Consider the following 12937-nt stretch of genomic DNA (forward strand, 5'->3'; position numbering starts at 1 on the left):
GGGACTGAATAAGACAGAACTCCGTCAGCATAGGAGGACTGGAAAACCACTGATCTCCTATGAAGATTTCAAGGTGCAGCGGGATGTTAGCGTTTCTAAGACTCTTCTTCCACCTTTGACTGGAACTCCAACCAAATTGTTGAAAAAGGAGGAGTCAGTCAGAGGTTTGAATAAGACAGAACTCCGTCAGCATAGGAGGACTGGAAAACCACTGATCTCCTATGAAGATTTCAAGGTGCAGCGGGATGTTAGCGTTTCTAAGACTCTTCTTCCACCTTTGTCTGGAACCAAAGTCAAATTGTTGAAAAAAGAGGTGTCAGTCAGAGGTTTGAATAAGACAGAACTCCGTCAGCATAGGAGGACTAGAAAACCACTGATCTCCTATGAAGATTTCAAGGTGCAGCGGGATGTTAGCGTTTCTAAGACTCTTCTTCCACCTTTGTCTGGAACCAAAGTCAAATTGTTGAAAAAAGAGGTGTCAGTCAGAGGACTGAATAAGATACAAACTCATCAGCATAGGAGGACTGGAAAACCACAGATCTCCTAAGAAGGTTTCAAGGATTTACACTAGAACAAAGGACTAACTGGTCGTGTGAGGTGCACTGAAACGAGAGAGCTCCCCAGCTGTACCTTTACGGAGCAGCAGGAGGTTAGCTCCTCATCTTTTTAGTGCAACTCCAGCCAGTTTGGTCAGAAATACAAACAAGTGCAGAATGTCGATCATAGGACTAAATTAGATACACATCGGTCATCTTAGGAAGACTGAAAAGAGAGAGCTGTCTAGCTGTACCTTCTGGGAGCAGCAGGATGTTAGCTCCTCTGAGACACGTCTTCCACCTTTGATTGAGATACACACGGGGCGGACTTAACCAATAAGCGAGGTAAGCAGCCACTTAGGGCCCCGGGGAATTAGGGGGCCCCAACCAATACCAAGAAGCCTATATAAATCATATAGCACTTATTACTTTTCTATCATATATCGTACGGTCTGTCTATAACCATTAAGATTTTAACGTTATACATCTTTTCAAATGCGGGCCCCCCCATGATTCATGAATAGTGGAATGTTCCTATCGTACTGCACATGTGCGAGATTCCTATACATGGAATCGTTTAGGGACCCCAAATCACTAAGTCCGCCCCTGGATACACTTCATCACCAGAGAAGAAACCACAGACCCACAATCAACACTCAACCATCCCCATGACACATTGTAGTTAAAAAAAAAAAAAAAAAAAAAGCTTAAATAATTTAAAAATAAAAAAAAAAAAGACTCAAATAAAAAAAATAAAGACTTTGTGTTTTTTTTTCATACTCTTCTAACCTCAACAGGATTTTTAGACTTTTAGTCCTTCTAGTCCCTGACCTAGTTAACCAGTACGAAGATGATAGAGACTTCGAAGCATTTCTCACAAGTTTGTCTGGCAAAGACCATAAAGAATAAAGGAAGATTCAGCTTTAAATAAAAAAAACAAGCCAACATAAAAAAAAAAAGTCAACTTAAAAAAAAAAAGAAGGTAAAAAGAAAATAACAATAAAAAAACAAAACAATAAACAACTTTACATTTTAATAAGGATAAAAAAGTCAACTTTAAAAAGTCACATTTTAATAAAAAGAAGTTAAAATGGAATGTAATAATAATAATAATAAAAAAAAAACTTAAAATTAAAAAAGGCAACATAAAAACTGTTTAAATGTAATTTGATAATCACCTTTCAATAATAAAATAATCTTTCAACATCACTGCAATCTTTAAGCATCTTCTTTAGCAGCTTTCTGAACTCAGAGTAATCTGTGTAAACTGGTCATCTCTCAGCATACACAGTCATGTGGTGTACTGAACACAATGATAAGGAACTTTCCTAGTAATAAGGACGAGCTTAAGGAAGAACATGAAGGAGAAATATAAATAAATATAAATTTGAATAGATATGAACTGTGTAGAGCTTAAATTCTTATAAGACATGAAAGTCTTTAGACAAATATGTATTTAATTGCAGACTATCAGAGAGATATACCTTATTTTGATGAAAAGTACAAAGTTCGCAACAATAAAGCATGCACTAGCTGCCCAATGCAGCACGTTTGTGTAAAAGTCATGATTTCACGCATGCGAGCTAAAGGGGGAAACGGGCCGAATTTTCAGGAATAACCGAACAGGAGTACAAATAAATGTTCATCAGGATTAGTTTCAATAATCCTTCGCTGTTGTAAAGGTAAGTTGTCTTTATTCGTCACATATACATTACTGCACAGTGAAATTCTTTCTTCACATATCCCATGCTTGGAGGATTGGGGTCAGAGCACAGGGTCGGGGTCAGAGCACAGGGTCAGCCAAGAACAGGTTGGGTTGGGGGCTTTACTCAAGAGCCCGATGGTGGGGCTTGAACCCTGATCTTCTGGTCAATGACCCAGAGCTTTAACCTCTTGAGCTATCACCGCCCCAAAGGTGGCTGTAGCTAAGATATTTACTGATTGCTCAAAGGGATAATTTTTCTACAGCAATCATCTACAACTAGTATTGCAATGGAAAATGAAATATATTTAAGACCTGAAAACGAAACTTTCACATATTTCAGTTAACACTCATTTATTCTGCACTAGGTTTGTCTGATAATATTTCAAATGACACGAGATATGAACTCATCACAACCAGGAAACAGTCAGTGTGAGGAATGTTTTTAATGTTGAATACAACCCCAAAAAAAAAAGGAAAAAGCGCCATAAAAAGGCTCTGCTCTACTGAGAATAGGACAACTTTTCTAATTCACATATAAGAAAAACAGTAAATGAGTAAATTAAAGAAGGAACCTAAAAATGATGCTAAAAACAATCCTCCAAAAGGAGAGAGTTATCAAACTAAGGCTCATGCACACCCATATACTATACAGGACCAGTTACACTCCTCCTATTCAGTTCTTCTCACGATTACTCTGTGCTTTAGCTTTCTCCTTTTCCAAGTGTTTCTAGAAAGCAGAAAAAAACAACAAACATTTAAATAAATACAGCCTGCATTTGTATAAGATTTCTGTCTTTAACACAGATTTATCAGATATAAAAAAAACACGTGAAATCACCTTGAGTTTTTCGTAGTGTGCCTGGCTACTGCAGTGAACCTTTTTGGCAGTGTCTTCATTGGAGTAAAAAAGGAAGCACACTCTACAGTAGTAGCCCATCTTTACAAACTCCACACCTAAAAATAAACAGTGCAATGTTGGCAGGCATTAATCAGTACCACTTTTTTATGCAGAAACGGAGGGAAACGCTGTATTTCTTGGCACATCTTCAGCTTTCGATACTCTTGGTTTATTTTGCTTATTATCTAATTAAAGGACATTTAGAACAACCTTTTACACTGAGAAATAATGAAAATCAAATTACACTATCACACACACCAATGCCTAAGTATATTTATAAATATTCATTCCCTTGAACTCACCTACGCTCCACAATATAACAGGGGAGGTGCATACTTATGCAAGGCACTGTATTTAATCCATGATCAGGATCATTTAGATTTTGCCTTGAACTCAGAAATGATGACTTACCCACTGGGACGTTTGGCTCGTATGGACCAAGAGTATCTGTAGTGGTTTCAGGTTTTTTGACGGACTCGGTCGGGGGTGTCGGAGCTTCGGTCGGCTCTTGGCTCTTCTCAGACACACCAGCAGAGGATGGAACAGATGAAGACTCGGTTGGAGGAACATCGATGTCACTCTCAACCTTCTGCTCAATGCAGAGAGATAAAGTTAAAAGCAGATTTCACAGGTAGACAAAACATTTCCAAACCATGCATTAAAAACATGCATTAAAAAAAAGATACTCAACACTGACCTGTGTTTTGAGCTCCACATCTGGAGTTTCTGTCGTGTCTGTGTTGTGTTCCTCTGTGGGCTCTTTGTTGACTTCAGTGATGCTCTCAGAAGACTCAGCTTTAAACTCCAGCTCCTCCTCCTTCTTCTTCTCCTCCTCTTCCACCTCCTCCTCCTCTTCTTCTTCTTCTTCTTCTTCTTTCTCCTCCTCCTGTGTTTCATTCAGAGATTTCTCCTCACTAGGCGTCTCCTCTTTAGCTTTTTTGGATGGGGGTTCCTCTTCCATCACAGTGGTAGTTTTTGCTGAGGAGCTGCTCTGGTTTTCCTCTCTCTCCTCAGAGTGCTCCCTCTTGGCTGGCCGTTTGTCATCCAAGGTTGGGGGTCTGTGTCTGCAATGTGAAAAGGTTAATCAGCATAAAAGTAGCTACATTTACATACAATGGATTAAAAATCTTTAGCTGGTGGCTAAAATTTGTTTTATTTTTCAGCATATAGTTTAGGTTACATACAATTCATTTGGAATCAGCGATGATAATGAGTTCATTTGGATTGGAGAAAATCTTCGTGTATTGACATAACCGGCACTTCAGCAAACATAACTGATTCATTAAAACAACAGAAAGAAAGCACTAACCCATGTTTGAGCTGTTTGTATTTTCGGCTGATGTAGACGAGCAAGCGTTTGCCTTCAAATTTGAGCGGGTTCAGCCGAGCAGACTCCACAAACCTCTCTGCATCCTCACCCCTCTCCATTTCAATGAAGCACTGCAAGCAAACACATAAAGCCAAAATACACCGATCAGGCATAACATTATGAGCAGTGACAGATCAGGTGACTAACACTGAGTATCTCTTCATCATGGCACCTGTTAGTGGGTGGGATATATTAGGCAGCAAGTGAACATTTTGTCCTCAAAGTTGATGTGTTAGAAGCAGGAAAAATGGACAAGCGTAAGGATTTGAGCGAGTTTGACAAGGACCAAATTGTGATGGCTAGACGACTGGATCAGAGCATCTCCAAAACTGCAGCTCTTGTGGGGTGTTCCCCGTCTGCAGTGGTCAGTATCTATTAAAAGTGGTCCAAAAAAAGGAACAGTGGTGAACCGAAGACAGGGTCATGGGCGGCCAAGGCTCACGTGGTAGGCAAAAGTTGGCCCATGTGGTTAGATCCAACAGACGAGCTACTGTTGCTCAAATTGCTGAAGAAGTTAATGCTGGTTCTGATAGAAAGGTGTCAGAATTCACAGTGCATGACGGGTCAGGGCTGTTTTGGCAGCAAAAAGGGGGACCAACACAATATTAGGCGTGTGGTCATAATGTTATGCCTGGTTGGTGTACTATGGACATGACATGTTAACAAGATTATAGTGATTAGACAGTTACCTCACAGCGTGACCGATTCAGGTAGTAACGTCTCACTTTCCCAAACGGCTCTGCGATTTTCAGAAATGTTGCGTCTGATGATTTAAACGAGGGGATGTGACCGATGTAGACGACTTTACCGCTCTGTGGTGTTTAGGGAAAAAACATGTTCGACATTTTGGATCTAATTAGACATTTCTTTTTGAATTAGATTAGCATGGTTTTATTGCACAGAAGTGTAATGCTGCTCACCTGGATGGTCGCATAGGTCATCGAATGATAGATTTTAACGGTTTTACCACACACGGATGGGATGACATTTCCGTTGTAGAAACGGACCATTGATCTGGCTTCTTGTTCACTACTAAATTCCAGAAAGGCCTTAATAAGGAAACAGGATACAAATTATATAAGCAACCTTGTAAATATTCTGAATAATAATGCTTGAAATACAAGTCATTGGAGCAGATAAGATTAGTGATATTAAAGTATTAATTCAAGCATGTATTCTGATTTGATTATAAATTTATTATGTACTTTGTCCTGTAGACAAAGAGTGGAATGTGAATAATTGAGCACCAACAAACTTTGACAGGGAATTGTACATAAAATGGTTTATGATCTGGGAGTGTTCAGCTACACTTAACTTCTATTAAACTTTAAACCATAATGATCATAAACTAAATCACTGCATAACTCATTTTCTATATTTCTATATATATATATTTCTATATATATTATATTATATATATATATATATATATATATATATATATATATATATATAGATAGATAGATAGATAGAGAGAGAGAGAGAGAGAGAGAGAGAGAGAGAGAGAGAGCGAGCAATGAATGGTTCAATCAGCTATTGTTTGACAGGCAAGTCTCTTTACTACTAAAGCTTTGTGTCTCAAACCTACACACATCACCTATTAAGAAACATAATGAATAGAAGGTATGAACAAATAAGAAAAACCTAATTATTACAGATGATGGAAGAAGTAATATAATCACCTCAGGCCTGGAATGCAGAACCAAGTGCCGTACCACTTTCCCAAAAGGCTTTGCCAGAGACAGAATCTCATCCAGGTAACCATAGCCACGTTTAAATCCAACCACATTGACCACTCTCAAGCCCTGTAAAGGACATTACAGCAGTTTCCTCAAGAAAGTTCAAGAAATTCACATATGGGTTTTGAAAAGAAGTTACTCGGTAAATTTTCCCACGGCAAGACAAGCTTAAAGCGACACGAACATCAAATTGTGCTCTAAAGCTAACAAGATTTAGTCTACACTTCCGAATACAATTTAAAACACAGTGTCCAGCTATAAAGGTCAAATAGCTAAAATTAGGAAGCTGGAATCACTCTGATCACACAGACTGCCTTTGCTTTGCCATTTTGTAATAAAGTTATTAAAAGATATAATATTAAATATATAGTTTTACTTAGCCAATACTAATTTTCGAAGCTACAAGCTTTCCTTATATTTATCTACATTAACATAATAAATTTTGCATTACTAAAAAAAAAAAAAAAAAAAAAAAAAAAAATCAAACTCAGACAGCAGACATGATTTTGCTGATCTATTAAATTTAAGATAAGTCGTAAAAACAAGTATAAATTTTATTTTTAAACATTCAAATGTGAAATACAGATGATCGTGCTTCTCTTAATACGATGTTTAAGTGAGACCACATTAAGTTATTGATAAAATGTAAATACTTACTCCAGTCTCCCTGGATCGACCTAAAAGCAAATAAAAAAAAACAGCTCTTATTATTCATATTAGACATTCAGACTGCTAATAAAATCATATTTGGTCACTCAACATTAAAATAACGCATTTCATTTGGAAAACAGAACGTTTCTGTAACCGATGTCTGCTGTGCAAACTAAACATCTGAAACCCGAACCTGAAGAAGCTTTGTCTCTCGATCTCGAGTCATGCCTCTCCGCCTCGTCTTCCTCTGCCAGCTCATCAAGAGTGACAAATTCATCCATGTCTTCAGGAAAATCAGATTCTTCAAGTTCCTCCTATTACAGAAACAACATATCAGTTAAGACTTTTGTATCATTTAAGGACAAACAGGAAGGCTGAATAATGTGTGCTAACTGAGATGGGTGTGTCTTTGGCCTGGTTTAAAACTTCTACATTAATGCTACATGATGCAGAGAGTGGGATGATGGGTAAACGTCACATGCAGAGAGACGTTAGCCTGTACAGAAAAGACACACTTTATGCACTGACTGGCCATGAGGTGAATCCTGATTTGCTGCTGTTAAGGATCCAGGAAAATATAGACGAGGTTGAATTTAGATTTAAAGCGTTGTTCTAGCCAGAAGAACAATAAACTGTTTTTCTAAGTAATATTTTTAACTGATCTTTTCACGTACCTGCTCCACAGAATCGTCTGCAGCGCCCTCTTCCTGCTCCACATCATCCTGTCCATCTGTTTCTTTGGGTTCTGCATTGTCCTCCTGCTCCTGATCTTCCTCCTGCTCAGCTAGTTGATCTGTTTGTTGCTTCTGTTCAAATGCTTCCTCTTCTGGAATTTCTGTGTCCTCACCATCATGTGCATTTTCCTCCTCCTCCTCCTCTTCTTCACGCTCCATAGCTGAATCCTCGAACTCCATGGCAGCTTCCTGATCTGGCTGTACGGTCACGGATTCCTCCGTCACCTGATCTTCACCAACGGCCTCTTCCTCTACATCGTGAGCTTCCACGACACCTTGGACTTCATCACCAGAGCCTGCATCAGACCGGACCTCCTCCTCCACCTCCTTAGACTTCGATTCTTGTGCTTTCTCGGAAAAGCTCTCTTTCGATCTGGAGCTTGAACTTCTCTGAGGCCTGGATGAGCTTTTGGAACTTGTTCTACTGCTGCTGCTGTTCTTCTGACCGCATTCGTCCAACTGTTCTTTTAACTGTTCTCCTTTACCAGGTACGACCCTAAAACACATTCCAGATATTAAGCTTTTTTCTGTTCATTGTCAGTTAATTAGTTAAAGACGCAGCTACTTTAAACAGAGATGCTACTCACGTTAAGGTCTTGTACTTGGTGCAGATGTTCATATGGATGGTCCTACGACTAATGGTCAGTGGATGGATAGTGTAATACTTCACTAACATCTCTGCATCCTCGGAGTTGCCCATTTGCACAAATGCCTGTGATAAGGAAATTAAAAATTTCTGAGTACAGTAACAACAATTCTGACAAGAATCAGACAGGCTTTGTGGTAGATTTTTACCTGATCGTTCAGAAAAAGATGGTTCACAACAGTGCCAAATCTGCGGGCTACTGTCAGCAGCTCTGCTTTCTTCTCAGTCTCTCTTGGCAAATTGGAAAAGAACACCACTGGACCGCTGTCTCGATTTCTGTTCTCTCTGTCTGGCCTGTCGTTTTTCTAGAGTGAGACAAGGTTTTGCATTTACAGGCAATATTCAAAAAGAATGCACCATGCAGTGTTCACATTTGGGGTGAAGAGGTTTGTCCTTATAAAAACCTTTCCTTATTTTAGCCTTTAGACAATTTACTTCTTTAAAGACCATAAAAACAAAAAGCGATATTCAAATAAATTGAACAATAAATAGATTGTACAGCTGTAGCTACTACAATACAGTGTGTGTGTGTCCACTTTCTGTTTTCAAATATCAAATAGAATTTCCTCATAAACTAATTAAAACTCATTGGACTCACCTCAATCACCAGCAGATCCTTGGACAAGTAAATCTTCACGTCTCTCCCATGCAAAGTGGCAGGCTTATTCTGGTAGTGATTAGTCATTGCAAATGCTTCCTCATGTGTTGCAAGCTCCAGAAAGGCCTACCGGAGAAGCAACCGGGCAAAAATCGAAGCAAAACATATAAAACATTTATCTATTTACCTTATTAATTTAATTCTTGAATGCAAACAACTTGGAAATTGACCACCAAGAGACAAATGCTTAACTTAAACATATACACCGACCAGGCATAACATTATGACCACCCGCCTAATACTGTGTTGGTCCCCCTTTTGCTGGAAAAAAAGCCCTGACCGGTCAAGGCATGGACTCCACTAGATCCCTGAAGGAGTACTGTGGTATCTGGCACCAAGATGTTAGCAGCTGATCCTTAAAGTCTTGGAGACCCCATGGAGGTCCCACCTTGCAACTTACAGGACTTAAAGGATACTTTTGATAGATACTGACCACTGCAGACCGGGAACACCCCAAAAGAGCTGCAGTTTTGGAGATGCTCTGATCCAGTCGTCTAGCCATCACAATTTGGTCCTTGTCAAACTCGCTCAAATCCTTGCGCTTGCCCATTTTTCCTGCTTCTAACACATCAACTTTGAGGACAAAATGTTCACTTGCTGCCTAATATATCCCACCCACTAACAGGTGCCATCACTTCACCTCTCACTGGTCATAATGATCATGCCTGATCGGTACATTTATTCCTGAATACCTATGAAACATCTCGAATATTCATTAAAAATTAATATTCAACTAAATCACACATAGTAACTACCAGAGATTTATTTAAACCAAATAATTAGTTATATTAAGTCTGTTACCTTATTCTTGAGTACAAGGTGTTCACGAATGCTACCAAATCGACTGGCTAACGCAAACAGAGCAGATAACTTGGGCTTCTCATCATATTTTACCACCACTACCCTGCTTCTGATCTGGAAAAAAGTTGAAAATAATAATGATGATTTTAATCCAAGTAACACACAACAGTAATAATTATTCAACAATGGAGATCTCTACAGTGATTTGTACTGCATTATTACCTTTGGTGTTGAAGAATATGATGATTTGTTCGACATACTCATGCTAGAAGATGATCCTTTTAAAAAAATAATTAAAAAACAAAACAAAAAACAGAAATCCTTAGTTGGCGCTTTGAATTTACCCAACACTTAGATTACAAAACATTAGTTAGGAGCCACATGCATCTCGTCTAGACACACAATTAATGTCTGGATAATTAATGCCATAATGCTCTCTGACATTTCAATCTTGTCTGTTAAAGTTGGTACAGCTAAGATTTTTTTTCTTTAAATTTTATGATTTGAGAAATAAACAACCAAATCAAATCTTTAGTCAGAATAATTACCCCAGCTTGAACCCACGCTTGATCGCTGCCTCATAGAAGATGGAGCAACACCCAGTAGTCCGTCTGATCGGCTCTTTGAGCTCAGAGAGAGAGAATCTGACCTGAGAGAGACAATGTAAATACTCTGAACACTGGAAGAAAGGTTTTGCTGTGTATTGGAAATATTTATGCTAGTACATATACAGACTGGTGACAAATTAAAGGAAAAACACAGTAAGACGTTGGTCCATAAATTATACGGTATAGCTTCACTGAACGTGATCAGGTGGCTTTAATATATGATTTACATCATTTTTGTTCTGAGCTCTTATGCCCTGTGGACGGGGAATGGGTCATCCTGAAAGAGCTCATGCCCTTCCAGACATAAATGTTTTCGATAAGAAGAACTTTATAATGTTTGGAAGTTACGCTCTCCTTTAAATATGGATCCAAACCATTGCAGCAAAATGCAGTTACAGCATAACAACCACATTTTTTCCCCTTTAATGCGTCACCCATCTGCCTCACACAAAGACTCAAAGAATGAATCACATACATTCGGCCAGAGGGCATTTGAGGGTCCCAATCTGGATACCTACAAACAGAAAAAAAAAAAAAAAAAACGTTTTAGGTGGAAATTAAACATCAGTTAATAAAGGAAAACTCATAATACACTGCTCAGAAATTAAGAGAACACTAAAATCACACACTGGTTTTCAATGAACAAAATATTCAAGATGAAAATCTTCACTTATATACATTGTGCAATTCATTAAAAACAAAAAGACATGCCAAAAATCCTGGTTGATTCAACTTGCTTAAATTTCATCACAGCAATTCATAAGTCAGTAGTGTGCATGGCCACCACATCTGGACATTCTCCTGATGAGATGTTGGGTGGTGTCATGGGGGATCTCTTCCCACACCGGGATAAGGGCATCAGTGAGCTCATGGTGGTGCTTGATGGAGGCTTTGAATGCCCTGATATAGAACGTCCCAGAGGTTCTCAATTAAAATTCGGGTCTGGGGAATGTGAGGGCCTGTGAATGGTGTCAATGCTATAATCGTTCAGAAACTGCCTCCACTTTCTGGCCACATGCGGCTGGGCATTGTCACGCACCAAGAGGAACCCAGGGCTCACTGTACCAGCATAAGGTCTGAGAATGTCTCTGAGGATTTCATCCTGGTTCCTAACAGCAGTAAGGTTACTGTTGGCTAGCATGTAGATCTGTGCGACCCTCCAAGGATATTCCTCCCAAGACAATTACTGACCCACTGCCAAACCGGTCATGCTGGATAATGTTGCAGGCAGCATAACATTTTCCACAGCGTCTCAAAACGGGCTCAGTGTGAACCTGTTCTTATCTGTGAAGAGAATGGGGCAGTAATGGCAAACCCGTCAATTCTGGTGTTTTCCGGCAAATGCCAATCGAGCTGCAAGGTGCTGGGCTGTGAGCACAGGTTCTACTATATGATGTTGGGCCCTCATACCACTGTCATGGAGTCTGTTTCTGACAGTTTGGTCAAAAGCATGCACAGGAGTGCATCCTCTGGCAATGGAAATCCTGCTCCTCCTGTTGTCTAGTTGTTGCGTCTCTAATGCATATATTGGCACTTTCGTTTGCACCAAAGCAGATGAAACTGATTCACCATCACTTACGCTTCTTAAATGGAAAGACTGATATCCCTGAGGTTTAACTGGCTTTGTGTTGTTCTGTGATGATTAAGTGTTTTTTTTGAGCAATGTACTAAAATATATAAATAACACAAAATCAGAAAACATAAGCTTCCTGGACAAAAAAATTGTCACTTTCTTCAACAGCAACTTCTCTTGACTTCTTGTTCAATATCAATAGGTTTTGAAAAAGGAGAAATGTAATTTAGTGCAACGGTCACTCTGTTGGCCAGACCCGGATGTTCGGGTTTTGTGCTTCATGTCTAAGCAGAACATCATTCAAACCCTCAAGATCCAGAAATACTGTAGTTTGCCAAGGGCCAAATTTGTGTGTGACTTTTTCTTTACAAAGATAACAAAACATGGAGGCACCCCAGCTTGCAAATCAACAAGCATCTATCTCATGAACATGATATCAGCCGAATTGTACACGGTCATGGGATGGTTAAGTGAAGATACCACAAACTATTAAGATACTGGTGGAATCCTTACCCGACACAATTAGGCAAACAGATCATTTTCCCCCAGGAAGCTTAATATAATGGCATCGATAGAAGGCTACACATAGCTCCATCGTTTAATCATTCAATAAAAATACCAAACAAATTAAAGCCTAATGAAAATATAAGGACACTGTAGTGGACATACAATTGGAGAAGGACCCTCCGGTTTTCTGCATGCCGCATCCCAGTTGTGTGCTGAGTCCATTCCTGTAAAGACACCAACAAAACAATGTTTTTTTGGCTTTTAAATTGAACTATAATGCAGCTGATTCATTAAATGTTATTTTTCTAACTCAACAATAAGAATGGGCCCTTATATATGTTGACCTCCTAAACAAGACAACTGATTTAAGTTAAAGTGCCAATGAATAACAGAACCCAATGCTATTTTTTTTTTCAATTTAATATTTACATTGACTTTAATCACTGCAGCAAAAATTCTGGAGTAAACATGGACTACTGTAGATGTTAAATGGGGACCACACTCTAAACACA

General features: G+C 39.0%; 1 protein-coding gene across 1 annotated transcript in view; it reads right to left on the reverse strand.

The window, feature by feature from the left end:
• Window positions 1–12937, reverse strand: part of matr3l1.2 (matrin 3-like 1.2) — a 29051-nt gene that overhangs the window by 11634 nt on the left and 4480 nt on the right. The window contains exons 3-21 of the mRNA XM_058396426.1: window positions 12588–12649; window positions 10821–10859; window positions 10286–10386; window positions 9960–10015; window positions 9738–9851; window positions 8877–9002; window positions 8428–8583; window positions 8220–8344; window positions 7573–8128; window positions 7092–7212; window positions 6905–6924; window positions 6191–6313; window positions 5429–5557; window positions 5198–5320; window positions 4449–4579; window positions 3837–4203; window positions 3551–3728; window positions 3080–3195; window positions 2917–2968 (exon numbers count right to left, since the gene is read on the reverse strand). Of these exons, the coding sequence (XP_058252409.1) occupies window positions 2917–2968; window positions 3080–3195; window positions 3551–3728; window positions 3837–4203; window positions 4449–4579; window positions 5198–5320; window positions 5429–5557; window positions 6191–6313; window positions 6905–6924; window positions 7092–7212; window positions 7573–8128; window positions 8220–8344; window positions 8428–8583; window positions 8877–9002; window positions 9738–9851; window positions 9960–10015; window positions 10286–10386; window positions 10821–10859; window positions 12588–12649 (2695 nt within the window). The remainder of the gene's footprint in view (window positions 1–2916; window positions 2969–3079; window positions 3196–3550; window positions 3729–3836; window positions 4204–4448; window positions 4580–5197; window positions 5321–5428; window positions 5558–6190; window positions 6314–6904; window positions 6925–7091; window positions 7213–7572; window positions 8129–8219; window positions 8345–8427; window positions 8584–8876; window positions 9003–9737; window positions 9852–9959; window positions 10016–10285; window positions 10387–10820; window positions 10860–12587; window positions 12650–12937) is intronic.

The sequence above is a fragment of the Hemibagrus wyckioides genome, linkage group LG08 (genome assembly GCF_019097595.1).
Source record: "Hemibagrus wyckioides isolate EC202008001 linkage group LG08, SWU_Hwy_1.0, whole genome shotgun sequence".
NCBI classification, from domain to species: Eukaryota; Metazoa; Chordata; class Actinopteri; order Siluriformes; family Bagridae; genus Hemibagrus; species Hemibagrus wyckioides.